This window comes from Paralichthys olivaceus, chromosome 4 (assembly GCF_024713975.1).
Source record: "Paralichthys olivaceus isolate ysfri-2021 chromosome 4, ASM2471397v2, whole genome shotgun sequence".
Taxonomy (NCBI): Eukaryota; Metazoa; Chordata; class Actinopteri; order Pleuronectiformes; family Paralichthyidae; genus Paralichthys; species Paralichthys olivaceus.
In genome coordinates this window covers 10171298-10190492 of record NC_091096.1, presented here as the reverse complement: position 1 = coordinate 10190492, position 19195 = coordinate 10171298, and the positions used below count along the sequence as shown (strand labels likewise).

The 19195-nt window shown below is 41.6% G+C and overlaps 3 protein-coding genes across 3 annotated transcripts in view; 2 read left to right on the top strand and 1 right to left on the bottom strand.

The window, feature by feature from the left end:
* dock8 (dedicator of cytokinesis 8) overlaps window positions 1-584 on the bottom strand; it is a 54945-nt gene extending 54361 nt beyond the window's left edge. The window contains exon 1 of the mRNA XM_069523639.1: window positions 290-584. Within this exon, the coding sequence (XP_069379740.1) occupies window positions 290-342 (53 nt within the window). The 5' untranslated portion in view covers window positions 343-584. The remainder of the gene's footprint in view (window positions 1-289) is intronic.
* Window positions 585-2411: 1827 nt separating this feature from the next.
* On the top strand, window positions 2412-16146 carry cbwd (COBW domain containing). Its single transcript, XM_020102680.2, has 16 exons — window positions 2412-2548; window positions 3734-3852; window positions 4041-4127; window positions 4303-4399; window positions 4670-4761; window positions 6426-6485; window positions 7426-7463; window positions 8516-8562; window positions 9146-9232; window positions 9631-9675; window positions 10361-10417; window positions 12826-12877; window positions 14612-14680; window positions 14761-14826; window positions 14967-15093; window positions 15564-16146. Exons 2-16 carry the CDS (start codon window positions 3753-3755, stop codon window positions 15635-15637), a joined length of 1098 nt encoding a protein of 365 aa, XP_019958239.2. The 5' UTR covers window positions 2412-2548; window positions 3734-3752; the 3' UTR covers window positions 15638-16146.
* Window positions 16147-17655: 1509 nt separating this feature from the next.
* On the top strand, window positions 17656-19082 carry foxd5 (forkhead box D5). The gene has a single exon (XM_020102697.2). It carries the CDS (start codon window positions 17798-17800, stop codon window positions 18842-18844), a length of 1047 nt encoding a protein of 348 aa, XP_019958256.1. The 5' UTR covers window positions 17656-17797; the 3' UTR covers window positions 18845-19082.
* Window positions 19083-19195: the final 113 nt, after the last annotated feature.

The window sequence follows — 19195 nt, the reverse complement described above, 5'->3', positions numbered from 1 at the left end:
GAATCCCCTCAACTGTCAGGACCGAGCCAAACCTCTGGGGAGGAAGCAGGAGTTCACCTCCTCAACCGAACACCAGCAGGAGTTCACCTCCTCTAACGAACACCAGCAGGAGTTCACCTCCTCAACCGAACACCAGCAGGAGTTCACCTCCTCAACCGAACACCAGCAGGAGTTCACCTCCTCTAACGAACACTAGCAGGAGTTCACCTCCTCTAACGAACACCAGCAGGAGTTCACCTCCTCTAACGAGCAGCAGCAGGAGTTGCTGTCATCATTATTGGTTGGTTACCTGTTGATTTTGAGGGCGAAGGCTCGTCTCTCTGCGCTGCCCAGAGAAGCCATGTGACAGTCTGAAGTCCAGATCAGTGGAGCGGGGCCGCGCGTCTGGTTCTGCCCCTCGTGTGCTCTCTCTCTCCCTCTGTCTCTCTCTCTCTCTGTCTCTCACCGCCTCTATGTCACTGACGCTCCGCTTCTCCTCCTCCTTCTCATCTCCGCCGCTGCGCCTCCGTCATGATGGAGTCTGTGGCGACAGGTTCGATGCTGCTGGGTGGAAACTTCCGCGTTCGACTGGAGACATCCTCGTGCGTGGAGACAGAGAGAGGGAGAGGGAGGGAGGGAGGGAGGGAGAGGGGGAGAGTGGGAGGGGATGTTAGCACGAGCCGCAGCTGGATGACACTCGCGCGCTCCCTCGCTGGCAGAACGAGCTCTGAGTGTTTCTATATGAAGCTGAAATAAAGTGGAATTGATTCTTCAATACAAGTTTAAACTCTTTGTTTTATGGACAGATGGATGAAAACTTTCTTGTTAGCTTACATCAAGCTAAAGCACCAGTGTGATGCTATCAGGCACATGTTAAACAACACGAACACAAGGTTAGCGTAGCTCACGAATGCTAACACACTTCCCAGGGTTCTTCTGATCCCCTCACACACTGTAGATCTGGAGAAGATAGGTAGATAGATCTGTAGGTAGATAGATAGATCCGTAGGTAGGTAGATAGATAGATCTGTAGGTAGATAGATAGATAGATTCGTAGGTAGATAGATAGATAGATAGATAGATAGATCTGTAGGTAGATAGATAGATAGGTCTGTAGATAGATGGATAGACAAATAGATAGATCTGTAGGTTGATAGATAGATAGAGATAGATCTGTAGATAGATGGGTGGATAGATCTGTAGATAGATAGATCTGTAGATAGATAGATCTGTAGGTAGATAGATTTGTAGGTAGATTGATAGATAGATAGATCTGTAGGTAGATAGATCCGTAGGTAGATAGATAGATCCGTAGGTAGATAGATCTGTAGGTAGATAGATAGATAGATCTGTAGGTAGATAGATCCGTAGGCAGATAGATAGATAGATCCGTAGGCAGATAGATAGATAGATCCGTAGGTAGATAGATAGATAGATCTGTAGGTAGATAGATCCGTAGGTAGATAGATAGATAGATCTGTAGATATATAGATCTGTAGGTAGACAGATCCGTAGGCAGATAGATAGATAGGTCTGTAGATAGATGGATAGACAAATAGATAGATCTGTAGGTTGATAGATGATAGATAGATAGAGATAGATCTGTAAATAGTTAGATAGATAGATCTGTAGATAGATAGTTAGATATGTAGATAGTAAGATAGATCTGTAGGTAGATAGATAGTTAGATAGAAAGATCTGTAGATAGATAGATCTGTACATAGATCGATTGTTAGATAGAAAGATCTGTAGATAGATAGATCTGTAGGTAGATAGATAGATAGGGTCACTGCTCTTTGAGTTTATCAGGTACAGTATGACATATGAGACCTCAAGTCTCCTAAACCTTTACCTTTACTTTCACTTCTCTTTCACCTCCCAGGTTGGATAAAGGAACCTGAGATGAACTGCATTGCAGGAAACTATTAACAGAGTTCAGACAACATTGGCTATGAGACAATAAGATTACATCCATCAACATGAGCAGGAAACCTGGTAACTCCTCCCTAAAGTGACATTTCTAATGAACAACCTGAACAACTGCAGGGGATTTTTACCTACTTCTGTAGTCTTCTGTTATTTTCTGAGACAGTGATACAACCATAAAGTCCTAACTTTTAATAATCCAGCCTTTATTTTGGTGTGAAGTGATGTTTCCAATATTTATTTTGTTTTTTTATTTCGTTTCTAAACTCTATAAATTATTTTCTGGGAAAAGTAGATTGAAGGACTACTTTCTGCCGCCCTCTTGTGGTAAAAGCGTGTCATCACATTAAATCTCCTGCTGAGATAAGGGACATAAGAAAATGACAAAACTAAAAAATACATCATCATGAAATGTTTTATTTATCTATAATTTCCTCAGTGTGCAGCTCGGTGGTGTTTATAACCCTGCTGTTCCCTTTCTGACCATGAACTAACATGAAGCGGAACTATTATCTCTGCGTCAGGGTTTCCGGCAGAACCTCAGGAGTGTGGCACGTTGTCAAATCGCAGAGTGTCCACGGTGAATCCTCAGCAGCGGCAGGGAAACAGGGTTTGTGGTGAACACTTTGAACATCGACAGCAGGTAATTTCTCTCCAGCCTTTGTGAAACCATGAATGTCGCTTTTGTCTTGCTGTCGTGTCGCATCGAGCAGGGAGAAGTGTTTACAATCCACGTTTACTACGCGATGCTCCTGCACTGTTTGTTTACTGAGACTAGATCGAGTCCCTTCATATTGTTCTGTTTCATGTATTGTTGTGAGAGATGGATGAAGACTGACAGCTAATTCAACGTGACAGTAATTGTCACAGGTGATGTAGGCTGTAAAGCATCTGTATTTTGTCTTTTACACACAAATCAAATGAGTATTACTCTTATTTAATCCCTAAAAACTTGCCCCTGTGCGAAAATGAGATGCCCAGAATGATAAGAAGAAGAGAAAACTTGTTATCATCTAAATCTAACACAATTTAGATTCAGAGTAATTGAAGATGGAACACAACATAAGTGAAAGATGCCATGCCTGCCTTGTTAATATCCAAATGAAATCATGTGGATAGTAATAATAATAATTTAATTGTATAGCACTTTTTAAAACACACAGGATGGTATACACAAATAACTATATCTATACATACATATATACATATATATACATACAAACATGCATACTGACAACCACACATACAAGAAAAGAAATGGAGATAATCCATAAAAAGGCTAACCTATAGAAATGAGTTTTCAGCAGCTGCTCAGAGGGGACTGCAGATTCAGCAGATCTGATGGATTGGGGAAGGCTCTTCAAAAGTTTTGGAGCCTCAGCTGCAAATGCTCAGTCACCTCTGGATTTAAAATAAGTACGGGGAACAGACAAATCCACAGCACAACATCTGAACATGATCTGTGCCAAGTTTCATTCAAGTACAGTGAAGCAGAGCAAAGTTATAGAGGTAGAACATTAAAACCGATCATGTGTTGTACCTCTTCACCATACTCGCACAATGCAGAAGTATTATATCGATAGATATCTGTAATATGTATATTTAGCTTTTGCTTTATTGCAATTAATGAAAATTATATTGCGATAATTACTTTGTTTTTATCGTTCAACCTTTTGAAACACATCTACTCGTTTCTACACATGACTCAAGTGTCATTGACCAGATCAAACTCTTTCCAGCTCTTATTTACACTTGAATCTGTCAGAGGCTGTTTGTAATGTGTCTCTGTACAGATTCATCTCATCGGCTCCGTCTTGTTCCCCTGCAGGAAAGCTGTGTTTCTGGTGATGGAAGAAGATGATGACTGCCCAGAGCTGGTTCCCATCGCCGCCCAGGCTGGTGCTACTGCAGAGCAGATACCTGTCACCATCATCACAGGCTACCTCGGTGAGAGACTGTCTGTGGTACAAACGGCTTTAATACGATTATCAACTGGATTATAATCTCACACTCAATCCTCATCACAAACTAAAGCAGCTCTGATCCTAGACCAGGGTATTGTTCACTCTCATAATAATTAGAATGTGTTCTACTGTAAGTGCTCACAAATCCGGTGTTTTCTTGTCTCTCTGTAGGCGCTGGAAAGACCACGCTCCTGAACTACATATTAACAGAGCAACACAACAAGCGGATCGCCGTCATACTCAATGAATTTGGAGAGGGTAAACTCATTGTGACAAATTAATTAAAATGTATTTAAAGATGATCCAGAAGATCCACTACACACATAAAACACTATAATACAGACGTGTTGTAGGGTGACTGTTGTGTTTTCAGGGATTTCCACAAGAGGACAGCAGCGTAACACTTTGTCTTAAACTATTGCTCCTTCTGCAGGCAGTGCCCTGGAGAAGTCTCTGGCAGTGAGCCAGGCGGGGGAGCTGTACGAGGAGTGGCTGGAGCTGAGAAATGGCTGCCTCTGCTGCTCGGTCAAGTATGGAGATTAACTGACTCATATTTTTATCAATTAACAGAATCTATGGTTGTTTCTAACTTGTTATGTTGTTTCTGTCACAAATTCAATACATATATAAACTTATGTGTAAATGTGGATACAGTGTGGGGACAAGATAACCACCTTTTTGCTTTGTTTTACTTTTTATATAATGTCACCTTAGAAATATTGCGGGTATTTTGTATATAAGATCTGCATTTGCCTTTTTTTTTTTTAAATAATTTCCGGCTGTTATTTCAATGTTTTCAGGGACAATGGTCTTAAAGCCATTGAGAACCTGATGGAGAAGAAAGGAAAGTTTGACTACATCCTGTTAGAGACCACAGGACTCGCTGATCCAGGTACGAGTTTTGCAAGTTGGATAAGATTTGATTTGGTAGTAGACCATAGTTTAAAATATTAAAACTGAAATAAAACAGGTTAAGACTACATCAACAACGGGTATTCTTGAATGTGGCACTAACAGTATAGACAGAAACAAAGTGAGTGAGGTCTTCATATCCTTGTGTCACATTGTCCCAGAACTTAGTAGTTATATAGTGAAAGAACTTGTCTGCAGACCCTCAAATGTAAAATCTGTTTATCGTTGTCTGATGTAGTGTTTTATTGATTGTTTGAAGTAAATGTGCCCAGTATTTGCTGAATGATTAAGTAAAGTAATTAAATTAGATTTAAGCAGAACATGTTTCTATGTGTTTAATAAATACCTGTGAGAATCCAGCAGTTTTATTGTTGCATGTTATAGTCGCCCTGTTGAATGTTCACTATTAATGCCACATACTGGACTCCGATTCTCTGAGTCTGTTCTGTCTTTTTTTTATCTTACTCAGAACAGCTCAGTGTTCCTGGCACAGTATTTAAGGAATGACCTGTGGATCTATGCTTTAAGTCAAAATAAAGTTTAAAACTGGATCTTTCTTTGTAAAACAAATATCAGAGGTGAAATATTTTATAATTCCTGGCTTGTGCTGCTGTGAATCCAAGGAGCCTGTTTACATCAAGGCAGCCCAAAAAAAACCCTAGTTGTCCATTCAGCTCTCAGGTTTGAATCAGGAAATCAATATTAGGCTATAAGAGGGCGAGGGCTGTGGTGACCGGGGTGTGTTGCTAACTGACAGGTGTCAGGAGCTGGCGGACACACAACACTTGGCCCCACAGACAGAACCAACGGAGCAAGGCTCAGACTCAAGGCTGTCCTCACATCTCTGCCACGTCATTGGCTGAGACAGGCTTATGATCGGCTAGGACAGGTCTTTCATTGGCTCCGGCGGCACTGTCAATCACGAGGGCTCCCAAGGGATTCTCCCCTTCCGTTCAGGAGGAGGTTGGATGAGTTATGTGAAACATGCCACTCAAAAACTGTGTTTTCATTAGGCATCCATCAAATATTTACAATGCTTTCTCTTCTGGCTCGGCAGCTTGACGAAAGGGCATTATGTGAACAAGCTGTGGCTGGGGCCGGAACATAGGGTCTTGTAATAACCGCCTTCACAGGAAAATCGAAACAAACCAAATGTACGAGCAGGAGATAAACAATTGAAAGCCTCTGATATTGGTTTTATCTGCTCCACAAAGCTCAGCCAGGAAAAAACATGCAGGGTTTCAGAAAGTACTTTAGTCGGACTTTAAACACAAATACTGAGGATGAGGATGTCACCGAATATAGTAAAATCATTTAGCAATGAGTAATATATTAATAAGGATTGTAGGAATCAGTCAACCAGATATCTGGAAGTAAAAATGCCAGATATTCTGGTTCAGGTTTTCAAATGTGAGGATTTGCTTCTTTTAGGTGTATTTGTTAATATGACTTATGTAAGTGAGGTAAGTGACTGTTCACGAGTTCTAAAAACTTGGTTTATTTGCTACTGTTTTGTATCATTTATATCTGAATTCATTTTTACAGTATAAATCTTTTTATTTATAAGTTTCTGATCTCTGCACATGTATCTTTTCATTATATCAGTCATTTATATCTAAAACAACATTTCATATCCTCTGGCAGGAGCTGTGGCCTCCATGTTCTGGGTCGACGCAGAGCTTGGCAGTGACATTTATTTGGACGGTGAGACTTTTGTAACGACATCTGGCTCTTTGTCCCTGATGCTCTGTCTCACTTCGTTTTCCACACAAAACCTGATTTCTCACATATTGTTGGCCCGTCTTGTTTAAAATGAACAATGTATTTTAATGCTGTCATTTTAAAAACATTACGCTGGTTAATAGTGGTGTTTAAATGGCTTTATAAGACTGATCAACTTGAAAATGCAACACAAATCAAGTATTTCCTTGTAAATAACACAATAAAGCCTTTTTCAGATGTGAACTTTTTAAATTTCTGGAAAATAGGATTAGGTAAATATTCTAGAGTTTGCCTTTCACATATGAAGAACACAGCAGGAGATTTTTTTGGTCAGCTGAGTTCAGAAAATTCAGATGAGCTGCAGAAAACACATATTTTTGTTGACAGGACATCAACACTGACGTCGGCCCTTATCTCCAAAACCTCTTAAATCTCATTGTCTTCTGATTTGACATCTTTGTCGGCGTCTTCTACGTGTGCGGCTTCTCTTTTTCATCCTTAGGGTTATTGGTTAGGATTGGAGTAATTGACTTAGACATTTGCGTTCTCACGTGCAGCCCAAGAAAATGTCTGGAGTTCAGTGTATGTCTGAAAGCAGCTTGCTCTGTCAACAGTACAATTTGTAAGAGACATTTTTGTGACCTGTCCAAATGGTACCTGACCTGTTTGTACGGAGAACACAGTTTATTTACCTGCTTTGTGTGTGTTTGCACGAACGGTGTCTAGCTCCTCACAACACATACTCAGCTGTTGGCTCTGTTGTGACAGGCTGGTCGACCAAAAGTGTACTTCAAAAAGCTGAGAAAGTGGCAGAAGCAATCAGACAAAACTAAACACCAAAAGGCGAATGCAGTTCACAACAGAATTTGCGCAACTTGTCGTTTTACTGATTCTAATAACCTGTACATTTCCTTCATCACAGGCATCGTCACAGTCATTGATGCCAAGTATGGACTGCAGGTATGAAATAATATTTTCACATGAAGTGTATATGCTCTTGACCCCCAACTTAAAAAAAGCATGTTGCTCAAAAATGATTTTAAAGTCAAAATAAGTAATAAAACTTGTGGAGTGTCTGTATCCCATCAGCACACACGCACACACACACGCACACACACACACACACACACACACACACACACACACACACACACACACACACACACACACACACCCACACCCACACCCTGCCCTCCCTGTGGTATTTAAAAAGAACAGGATAAGTGACACCAGGATAATGGGCTCTAATTTGAAGGTGTCACAGGCAGTGAGGTGACACATCTCATGGCCTCGGTGCTGATCTGTCCTCCAAGTGGAGAAAGAGACAGAATGAAGGAAACAATGACAGAAAGAAGGAGAGGGTAACTCGTAGTGAAGGAGTAATTGATATCAGAGATGTGAACTTTGTAATAGGACTGTCTCATCCACTCGCCTTCCTCCCCCCTCATCTGTCTCGTGAAATATCCCTCTGTCTGAGAGGCTTCAGAGTTACCTGCTTCTTCACCATCACACCCTCTGAAAGGCCTTTGTCTCTCGATGCAGAGGTCATTGAGTAAAAAGCAGAAATCTATTATTTTATATTTATTACTTTTTTCTGGTCGCAGTTGAAGCTGTGGTGATTCAGACAGTGACAGGTTCATGTCAGATTGACGCTCAGGGGTCAGGATCCAGATTAACACCTCCTGCTCGCTCTGTTATCAGATATTAAACTGTTGGATGAAATTGCTGCATCCCCCAGTGTGAGGACACGGGACGTCAACAAAATGAAAAGTGATCTCCTGAGAATTCATGTGTTCAGAAACTCACTCAGTTCACAAAGATGAAATACGGGCATTTCTTACATCAATCTATCTGCCGGTTTTATGTTGGCTGGTGCAAATGTTCACTGAAATGTTTTTCAAAAATGTGCAGATGAACTGTAAATCTACATGGTCAGCTTGAGCTATTCTGTACTTTTTGTTATTTTTGTGGATGCATGTGTAAGTTATGTTCACTATCTCTTTTCTCTGTAGCAACTGACAGAAGAAAAAGCAGATGGACTCGTAAATGAAGCAGTCAGGTATGTTTGAATGGAGGTTTTTAAAAAGATGTTTTAGTGAGATTTTGAGGTAAATTCAGACAGAACCATGGCCGTTCTTTCACCTTGTTCAAAGTTTTTTCTAAATGACATGAGCAGGTGTTCCATTGGAAAGAACGTGAATATGTGCATTTTCCAAACTGCCAAAAATCTTCCATAAAAACCAAACAAGAGACCTACAGGTCTCCCATCTGTCTGTCTCCCTGGACGTCTCTCTCTGTTTGTCTCCTCCTGCAGCTGTATGAGGGTGTTGTTGTTGAATAAATACACTGATGAAGAAAGAGCGGTGGCACGACCCTTCTCATTCTTTGTCTCTGTTTGTGTTTTCACCTCTAAACTGAACACACTCAGGTCCCATTTGAGTTTGGCATCTGATGCCTGCACTGCCACCCACACACACACACACACACACACACACACACACACACACACACACACACACACACACACACACACACACACACACACACACACAGACAGAATCAACAAACAATGTGACAAGGCAGTGACGTCCTGATTTTACTCCTGGAGATCTGAGTGTTTGTCGTGTTTCATTTCTTTCCAGACAGATTGCTCTCGCTGACCTGACCGTTATCAACAAAACAGACCTGGTGAATGAGGAGGAGCTAAACCAAGTCCGAGACACTGTCAGGTCATGATCTTATAATTTATACTTCTAATTATCAGCCTTCATCTACAATTATATTTCTTTAAACTCCCCCTAAGCCAAGGAGGTCATGTTTTCATTGCATTGTTTTCTTGAAACTTGGTGGGAAAAGTGGGGTATATAAGGAGGCAGATCCAGGAACAGTTTTTCTTTGTGAGATTGGGAGTTTTTTTTTGCCATTTTGTAAATAATGTAGATCATCATGATACGAATCAGGCATATTTAGGGGACTGGTATCTTATGTGTGTAATTTGGTGCATCTTGATTGAATTGAAGGGGACAGTTGGACTCTGGTGGACATATGCACTGGGTGCCATTCCATTTATCAGTGTGTTTGTTATTAAGCTGTATATATATATGTGTGTTTTTTTCTTTCACTTCAGATCGATAAATGGTCTCGTCAAGATTATAGAAAGCCAGAGATCGAGGTAAGTTGTTTCTTTTGTGTGTGTGTGTGTTCATGTGTGTGTGTTTCTGTGATAAGGTCACGTAGTTCCTCTGTGGCCAGGTTCTCTATGAACACCACGTGCTGCTGCTGCTCCTCAGATCTTCGTATCAAAGATGAAGCGGTTCAGGCATAACATTGCTCGTGAGAACCCCCAACACTCACACACGTATAAATACACAAACTGGCACACCCTGAGTAAACACCAAGCCTTCAAATGGTGTCTAGTTACCCACAAGTCTTGGCTCTTTGACCCCAGGTCTTCAAGCTAACATGGTTGCATGTGTGTCAGCTTGCACATGTGCAAGTATGTGTGTTTATATGAAACCCTTGTGTGTTGGCATGTTGTGTGTTGATGCACCGAGGTAGCATCTGGCTAGCACAAGCAGCGTATTAAAGGTTGGGGTGTGTTTCGGTGCAGCTTTGCTCCCCCCACTGAGTTCAGACCAGGGTGACGACATGAAAGACAGCGTGCAGCGAGGGGTTAATCGGAAAAACATTCCCACAACTTCTTGCTTAAGTCATTTCACTCGGTTACCCTGAATGTTATTTTGAGCCAATTTTCTGCAAGTGTTCGAATTTCTTGTTTTGTTTTTTTTTTAACCCACAATGGTCAGACTTCAAATAAAACTGTGAAAAGCTGAATAAGCAGTGATCTTCTTCCACAGGGTGGATCTCTCTGAAGTTCTGGATCTACATTCTTTTGACAGTAAGGATGGAGCAAAGTGAGTCTCTCTCTCTCGTGTACACAAAATGTCAAGAAGTGGACTTTTTATTTTAAAGCCTGATTTTAGCGTTTCAAAAAAATTATGACAACATATATATTTTTTAACTATTACCAAGAAGTGCTGAGTGGGACATTATGAAATCATTGCTCTGTGGCGGATAAATGATGACGATGATGTTCCAGCATTGTTATGTAGTTTGTTAATACTTGTGCGTACTCAGAACATCCTCAAGGGAACGACTCCTGTGCCAGAGGCCTGCCCATGCCTGGTTCTAAGCTTCATTAGGTTTTTAATTGCAGTATTTTGGCAATGTTTCCAAATGTCAAATTAGAAATGACAACATATATTTATAAATAACTGACTCTTCATTCTCCCTTGAGTAAAATAGGACTGAAAGACACAAAAGACTAAAGCTCAACTAGGTGGGGGACCATTGATCTTTCTTTATACAGACAGTTGAGTTAGTCACAGAGCCGGATCAGTTTCAGTGTATAAGGCAGAGCCAGCATGGTGGGACAGATGCTGTCACACGTCACGCCTCTCATTCTAGAATACCGTCATGCCCCATTCCCATTCTCCACGGATGGGCAGGGATCTCAGAGATGAAGCACAGTGAAAAATGTTTGCACTGATATAATACCCATGATTTCCTATGTAAAGTTTTATTCAGAATAAATCTCACATTTAAATTCAATCAATTGGGTTTAGTAAAGGTGATAAATGCAACATGGGATGGTGGTTTCTTATAATCAAGGCTGAATTTCCTGAGCTGAGCAGAATCGATATTCAGGAGCTGAAAACATAAAAAATTAGAAATTGAGTGAAATGATGTTTTAAACATTTCTCGTGTGGATAGCCTCAGATTTCACCCAAATAGAAACACATCAGCTGTGAAATAATCTTCAGTCAGTGTGTCTGCTGATGATATTGACCGCACCAGTGTACAGTGTCTATTTTAAAACTTGCAGTGAAGGATCAAGAACTTATTTGGCTGCATTGATGGCCTTTGTTGCTTCTCTGTCTGAACTGTGTACCCAACGGTCTTTGATACTATTGCTCACCGTGTTTCTCTCTAATTAACAGACTCCTTTATTGAGCGTCCCCCTGTTACACCACAGGGTGGTCATCATATTGTATCCCCTGTAGAATGTCCTTCTCATGAATAGCATCAGTGTTCATCTCTTCATGTGAATGAAACGGGCCGCGGTGTTAAAGCTCTCTTACATGCCCTCGGTCAGTGTCTCTGCGGCCAGCTGCAGAGGATTAGAGCTGTGTGTGTCCACTGACTCCCGAGGAGTCCCCCATGTCCCAGCACACTGCTCCTCTTCCCCCTGCCTTTGAGAGTCAGGGCCCCTCCTCCCCTCGATCCCATGCTGGCTGTTTGAAGCGGCCCCCCGCCGCTCTGCCTGTGTGGCACTAACAGCACACAGGGCTCGAGCTGCTGGACACAACATTTAGCCTCCTTGTGAGGTCTGATGGGGAGAACAAGGGCTGTAGTTTATTTGGGGGTGGTGGTGAGTGTTTTGTAGGGTTTAATTGCCATTTCTAAAGTTTTCACAAGTCCATTCAGAGCTGCGTCATTAAGCACTGATACAGAACACTTTGTGCTAAACTGTGAGAAACACAGATAAAATGGTATAGTCCAAAATGGTATAATCCACTCGTCTTCTGCAGAAAAGACCAAAGATATAAAGAAAAGTAGTAAAGAAAAGCTCAAGTACTTTTGTTTGTGCTTATATCGTACGCTGTTCTTTAGAAAGTCATTTTCTTCAGCCTTTATTTAAGCGTGAAAGCTTCATTGATAATAAAACTTAATTTTACAACAGGCAGCAATGACAATCAGCTACAAATAAACAAGGTTACACAATAAATCTGATAATGAAATTAAAAATACAGTTTCTAAAAGATTAACTGAGAAATGAACTAAATGGAAACTTAAATCAATGTCTCCGGACTTTTTTTTGTGTGATTCTTATGAAAAATATGAAATAGCACATGTGGCAGAAATGCTTCACCTAACTGTTCATATCCATGGGACTTCTCTGATTTCTCTGAAATCATACAGCCATCGATCACCAAACCAAAACAATAACTTCCAATGTCAGCAACTAGAACAGAGAGGACACAGAACAAAATTTTTGACCATTATATCTGTGTTTCTCACAGGATAGCACGAAGTGTTCTGTATCAGTGCTTAATGACGCAGCTCTGAAGGGACTTGTGAAAACTTTACAAATGGAAATAAAATCCTACAAAACACTCGCTGTGTAAAATAAGCCACAGTGCAGCTGACAGATACTTATAAAAGCAAAAATATTTAAGTTTTGTTTTAGTATTTTAGAATGAATTTTGTGATAAATTAAATAATGGATTTTAATATTTTCTCCCCCCCCCCCCCTCCAAAGTCTGGCTGAGAAGCTCCAGCTTGTGAAACCGATGAGTCCTCATCTCGACAAGGTATTGTCTGTCTGCTCGGAGCTGTTTCACACTTACTCGCTCCCTGCACTTACTCTCTTCAAGTTTTCCTTGTTTTGTTTGCTAATTTATTTCAACACATCATTTCCTACTGACTGAAAAAGGGGGGGATGCATTCTCCTGGGGCTAAAACTGTGCCTTGCATTCCCCCAGGCTGTGACACCACAGTGAAAACTCCCTCCCCGCTCTGGGTTTTGTGTCGAGATCAACTTGAGGCTTTTGATGTTTCCTTGTCGCACTACAAATAGATGCAGTCCCGGGTCATACGTGGCAGCACAGACATTGATTCTCTCTAGACGTCAGTAGACTGTATTGGCTAGACTGACCAGAGTCTTGGCTACATATTATGGCTTTGCAGCTGTTTAAATGAGATCCAGATGTCATAAAACGTGGTATAAAGGCTGCATTTCACCAGATAATTAACAACTGGGCGTCATTTGAACGGGAAACCTGTTGTTTAGCATTTTAGAAGAGAGATGCAACTTATTCCCAAAACCAAACATCCTTTGAGTCAAATTCTTTTCCCTGAAGATGCGAATTATGAAAAAAATATTTATTCCCTTTAGTCTCATTCCGTTTCCTTCTTTCTTTCATCTGAGCTTTAGAGCAAATGACCACTTCCAGCATTTAGGCCGCATCTTGCTGGTGTTTTATAACCATGAACTTTTATCACAGGATGAGGAGAGGGCTGAGGGTTGTTTGTGTGGGCAAATAACGCCATTGTTGTCTGTTTTTCTCCGGGTCCCCCTTTCCCGCATGACACTCAGGGTCCCTCAGACCCCCCCCCCCACCCCCTCCTTCCCCCATGTTGCTCTTTTCATGTAAATGAGAATGCTGTTTTTCTGTTGTTATACCAAATGACAAGGAAGTGTGTAACCTTAACACTTCAACACAACCCCCCCACCCCCGCCCCCCCCCCCCCCCCCCCCCCCCCCCAAATATCTGCAAAGTGCCCTTTCAATGCTGTAAGGAAGTATTGGGGAGCTTGTAAGTGTGAGAAATAGAGCGAGGTGCCATTGCTGGGAGTCGTGGGATTTGACACAGTCATTGACAAAGTCATCAGCCGGGGCGTAAAAAACACGTCTTTTGTTTAATGTTTCATTATGACTATGCTAATTTGTTAAACCCAGAATTATATGAAAAAAGAAATGCCATCAGTGTATCTTACTCAGTGTGTGCTAATACAAATCTCAAAATACAAAAATCAGTAGTGCAGTGTCACTAAGTAGACATAAACAAGTAGTGACCTTAAAGTATAATTTAGGGTACTTAAATTCACTTGAATATTTTTCAACTACTTGTTAGACCTAAAACATATGATCAATTTGTTAATGCTTTCCTGAAGATTAAACTTTAGCCAGTATATTAAGTCACATAAAATTAGCTTCACTACCTTGACAACAACAATAATATATAATATTCTGTTAACATATATAGTGGATATGAGAAAATATAACACTTTGGATTGGACATTTAACAAGTACTTTTGTGTTTGATACTTTATTACTGTATATACTTTTAACCTTAGTGCTTACAGAAGAAGTATTTTTTACTTGAAATTGATTATTTTGCAGTAGTTTTGCTACTTTTACATTGCATGTACACATTTGGCAGATGCTTTCATTATTGCATTGAAACAATTTTATTACTTTTCAAAATTCTTGCATGAATTCCACTAAAATTGACTCTGTGTCACATTATCTGTGTCATTTTCAGAGTATTTTAACGGTGACGTTTGAAGTGGCTGGAGATCTCTCGGAGGACGCCTTGAACGTTTTCATCCAGGTACACACACTCTGCCTCATTCAGCTCACCCTCTGCCTTTACTGCTTTGAAAAGTAAACACCCATTTTCCTCTGTTTTAGGAGCTCTTATGGGAAAAGATGTTCAAAAACAAAGAGGGGCAAGCCATGACCGTCATCCGGTTAAAGGTACATTAGAGAACAGTATGCACCCCGGTGTCGGCAGTGATCGATAACAGCCGCTGTATTATCTGTATTAAGCGGCTCCAGATTCTTCTTTCAGTGCAGGTTAATGTGTCACTTGTGACTTGTGACTTTTGTGTTTTCAGGGCATAGTATCATTTGCAGCTAACGCCCACCAAGTGATGCTGCAGGGGGTCCACGAGCTGTACGAGCTGAATGACACTCCACAGCTTTGGGAGGAGAACCTGCGGATCAACCGACTGGTCTTCATAGGTGAAGACACACACACTTCTTTCACATGTTTATCTTTTACATAATTATTAAACTACTACTGTAAAGGCGGCCAATTCACTGAGTTTCACCACATTGTCAGAAAAATTGCCATTCAAGTTTTTCAATGCTAATTTTCCCCTAATGTTTGTCGTTTATAAACTTAATTCATATCTTTAAAGTTTAGTAGTTTTAGCATAAATTGCCACATGAAGTTCTTGGCTGTAATTCTACCTCAGAGTTTTGAGTATCTTTAACTTGTGGATTTATTATTTCCTTCCCTAAATTTCCCAGAAATGTTCTTAGTAAATATTTAATATGTTACGTAATAAAACAGTGTTCAATTACGTCTCTTAGTCATTGTCTGCAGAAAAAATGCAAAAATATGAATTTTGCCCTCACACACTATATCATACTTAACGGTCACTTCAAGATTCAAGATCTGAAGTGAAATTATAAATTCATATTTGCAGGTAGGAACCTGGACAAGGACATTCTGCAGGAACAGTTCATTTCCAGAGTGATGCAGGAGGCAGAGAGAAATTAGCTCAAAGATCTTGTCTTCACGTCAAAAACTACTGAGTCTGGAGCAGAAGCTGTGGCTTTGGTCGTCCATGAATCTGGGACCATGTTTCAGATGTTAATTCCTTTCCTTCATCAGGGTGAGGTACGTCAGAGGATGGTTGTGCTGTAGCGATCAAGATCATTAGTTTTATCAGGTTTAAAAGCTACAGCGTGTGTGTTTTGCTGTGGTCCCTGAGTTAAATACTGTGTGATGTGCTTCACACCCTGGAAACTTACCAAATATACCCCCCCCCCCCCAACTAAAAAATGTGTGTATGCACAAAAGATAAAAATCTAGAAATGTGATCAACACGCTGTGTTTTCAAAAAGAAGGCCTCTGCAATGTTTGAAGGATAGAGCTGCAGTAGTGATGCACTTACTGTTTAAAATCTGGTACCAGACAGTATTTTGTTAATGAGCTAGCTCATGTTTCTGGCTTTTTATCATCCTGTATTTTTAAATTATTCAAAATAAATCTTTTTTTTCTGAAAATGCTATTCTGTAATTTTTCATTACGGTTTACTTTTACATTTTTAACATCTTTCAAATTTTACGGAGTTCACAATAGCAAACTGTTAATATAACAACTACATGCTCAAGTGGTAAAGTCACAAGATACTCAACTAAGTGTGAAAAGAGCATTAACATCTTAGCTCTCAGTGTTTTGAAACGCATACAAAGAGGTTTCAAAGTTTGCATTTAGTGAACAGACCATGATTAGAACAGTGTGTTTGTAAAACAATTTTTTTCAACTAGAGTTTCCTTAATAACATTTTTACAATTTGTCAGTACCACAGTGAAGTCTAATCTAAGTCTTTATTTATTGAGCTTTCTTCAGTGGAACAGTTTAGTTTTTACTGGTTTGATTAAATCTTATATTAAAAACGGTATTTTTACTTAGCTCAAATGCAATCAAAATCATTCTTTATAAATTGTTCTTTATTTGCACCTTGAAAAATACAATTACTCCACATCAGTTGGATTGACAAGCTGTGGTGCAGTCTTTTGGTCTGCAGCTTAGTTTAAAATGTGCTTTGTGACGAATCACAACCATTATATTTTATGAGATCTGCTGTTAATGATTTGAAGAGCACAGTCATGAGAGAACCATGACACACACACACACACACACACACACAGTAGGCCCGGTCAGGTGAGGAAATAGGTGGAGTTTCCCCAACTTGGTCATTTGCAATGGAGATGGTTTAGTAGCACGGCTTTGGCACATATCCGCTGTTGAACCGGTTTGCTTTGAGGATGACTCCGCTGCTTATTCACCCCGGTCGTAAAGCGGAGCTGAGCCCTGAACGCACCGAGCAGCTGAGCCGTTTCCTTCTCGATTCTGATGCTGATGGTCTCGTTAAGACGACCATTGCCTCTATTCTTCTCTGGCTGCGGGGAGCCCCACCACGGCCATTTTCATGGTCACATCACCCGCGGGCATCCAGAGGTGGCAAACTAAACGAACCCGCGGGGGTTCCGAGGGGGGACACCTGGTTTCTTATCACGGGTTAGGCGTGGTGTTAAAAATCCCAAGAGCATCCCACCTCCGACTGTGCTGCTGTGAGATTTGTAATATCAAATGATTAGAGAGGAAAGACACAGCAGTGTCCTCAAAACTTCCAAAAACCCAGAGTGCACAAACCAAAGTCATTGCAAAAAGTGATTATCCAGAATATATCAAGAGGTTCACAGTCTGTGAAGCTGCTCTGATTATCTTTCTTTTTTATTTGATGTGTGTTGTCTGCTCTATAGCATCAGCTCATAATTCAAATAAATCCCACAATGAGTTTTCCATTTAACACGATAAATCACTACTGAAACTTTGCATGAATGGGCCCTGCGCACATCAGCTCCCTCCCCACCTGTATTCTTGTTTCCTGCTCCCCGCTGTGAGGGGCCACTCTGATAGGTTCAGAGGGTTAAAGGGACTGGCCTGCTGGGCTGCAGGCTCTCAACATATAAAGCCAACAGCTCTTGCTATCACAGTAAACAGCCGTCACACGAGGCTTAAGAGGAACCACACAGTAGATGCGCTTTTACGCATGACTTGGTGCCTTTGGTTTTTTACGCACGGCGAGCAATTTGTGCCTCTTTGGCACAGCTGAGTTTTTACGCGTTCTTGACCGTTCCACTTGTGGCCATGACTCTCTCCAGTGAATTTGAAGCCACACAACACGCCGCTTTGCCCACAGAGGAGGATGAGATTGACATAGTGGGCGAGGATAAGCCTCCCCACCGGCGTTTATATGGAAACGAGTGCTCCACGGACGCGGGCTCCTCAGCAGAATCTGGTGCTGAATGTGACTCCTCAGAGCCGGACTCGTCGGGGGAGAATGAGAACAGTTTCTTACAGCCGTCCAGGAAAGCCCAGAGCAGCTCGGTGAAGCCTCCCTACTCCTACATCGCCCTCATCACCATGGCCATCCTGCAGAGCCCACTGAAGAAGCTGACGCTGAGTGGCATCTGTGACTTCATCAGCAACAAGTTCCCCTACTACAGAGAGAAGTTCCCCGCCTGGCAGAACTCCATCCGGCACAACCTCTCCCTCAACGACTGTTTCATCAAGATCCCGAGGGAGCCTGGGAACCCGGGCAAAGGCAACTACTGGTCCCTGGACCCAGCTTCTGAGGACATGTTCGACAACGGCAGCTTCCTGCGGCGAAGGAAGCGCTTCAAGAGAAACCAGCCCGAGTTTGGCAAAGACGGACTTATGTTTTACTCCAACATGAACTTCCAGAGACCATATGGACAACCATACTATGTGCAGGGCCAGGTGAGCCCCCCACCCACCGCTCCTCTCCGTTACATGCCCCTGCAGGAGGGCATCATGATGCCTCCCTCCAACTATCACCTTCTACCACAAACTCTGAACAACCAAGGGAAGTGCGGCGGTGCCAAAGACTTCAGGCTCTGCGCAACAGAGCCCGGAGAGCCAAAGCCGGGCCCGCAGGCGAAGTGCTCCTTCAGCATCGACAGCATCATCAGCAAACCGTCTCCCTTCACCCCACAGAACCTAAACCCACAGCAGGGCCCGCACACCGTGTACGGTCACCTCATGTCGGGCCCCACCGCTTGTTTGGTCCCGACGCTCCTGCAGTCTCCCAGGACTCCCTTCTGCCCCCCGGCCATGCTGAGCACCGCTGCGTTAATAAACGAGCAGCTCAGACTCTCCCACCCTCGCTGCTGAGGACTGAACTGTGACTGTGTGTTGGGGGGGGGGGGGGGAGCTCATTTCTTAAAGAAATGTTTTGATTGCATGATATTTATGTGAGTTGACATTCAAAGTTATGTCTTAAAAGATGTATAAATAGTCAGTGTAAATAAGATGAGTGGTAATATATTTGTGAAGCTCGCTGCAGTGGAAACCCTTGTTGATGGCTGTGTTTTTGTTATTTGTCATTAAGGTGTAAAAATAAATGTCTTGAAACATATCTGCAACAATCTCTGTTTGAATGTCTCTAACCAAAATGTGCAGTTTGGGTGCATGTACAACAACAACAACAACAACAACAATCATCATCCTGTCGATTTAGATCTA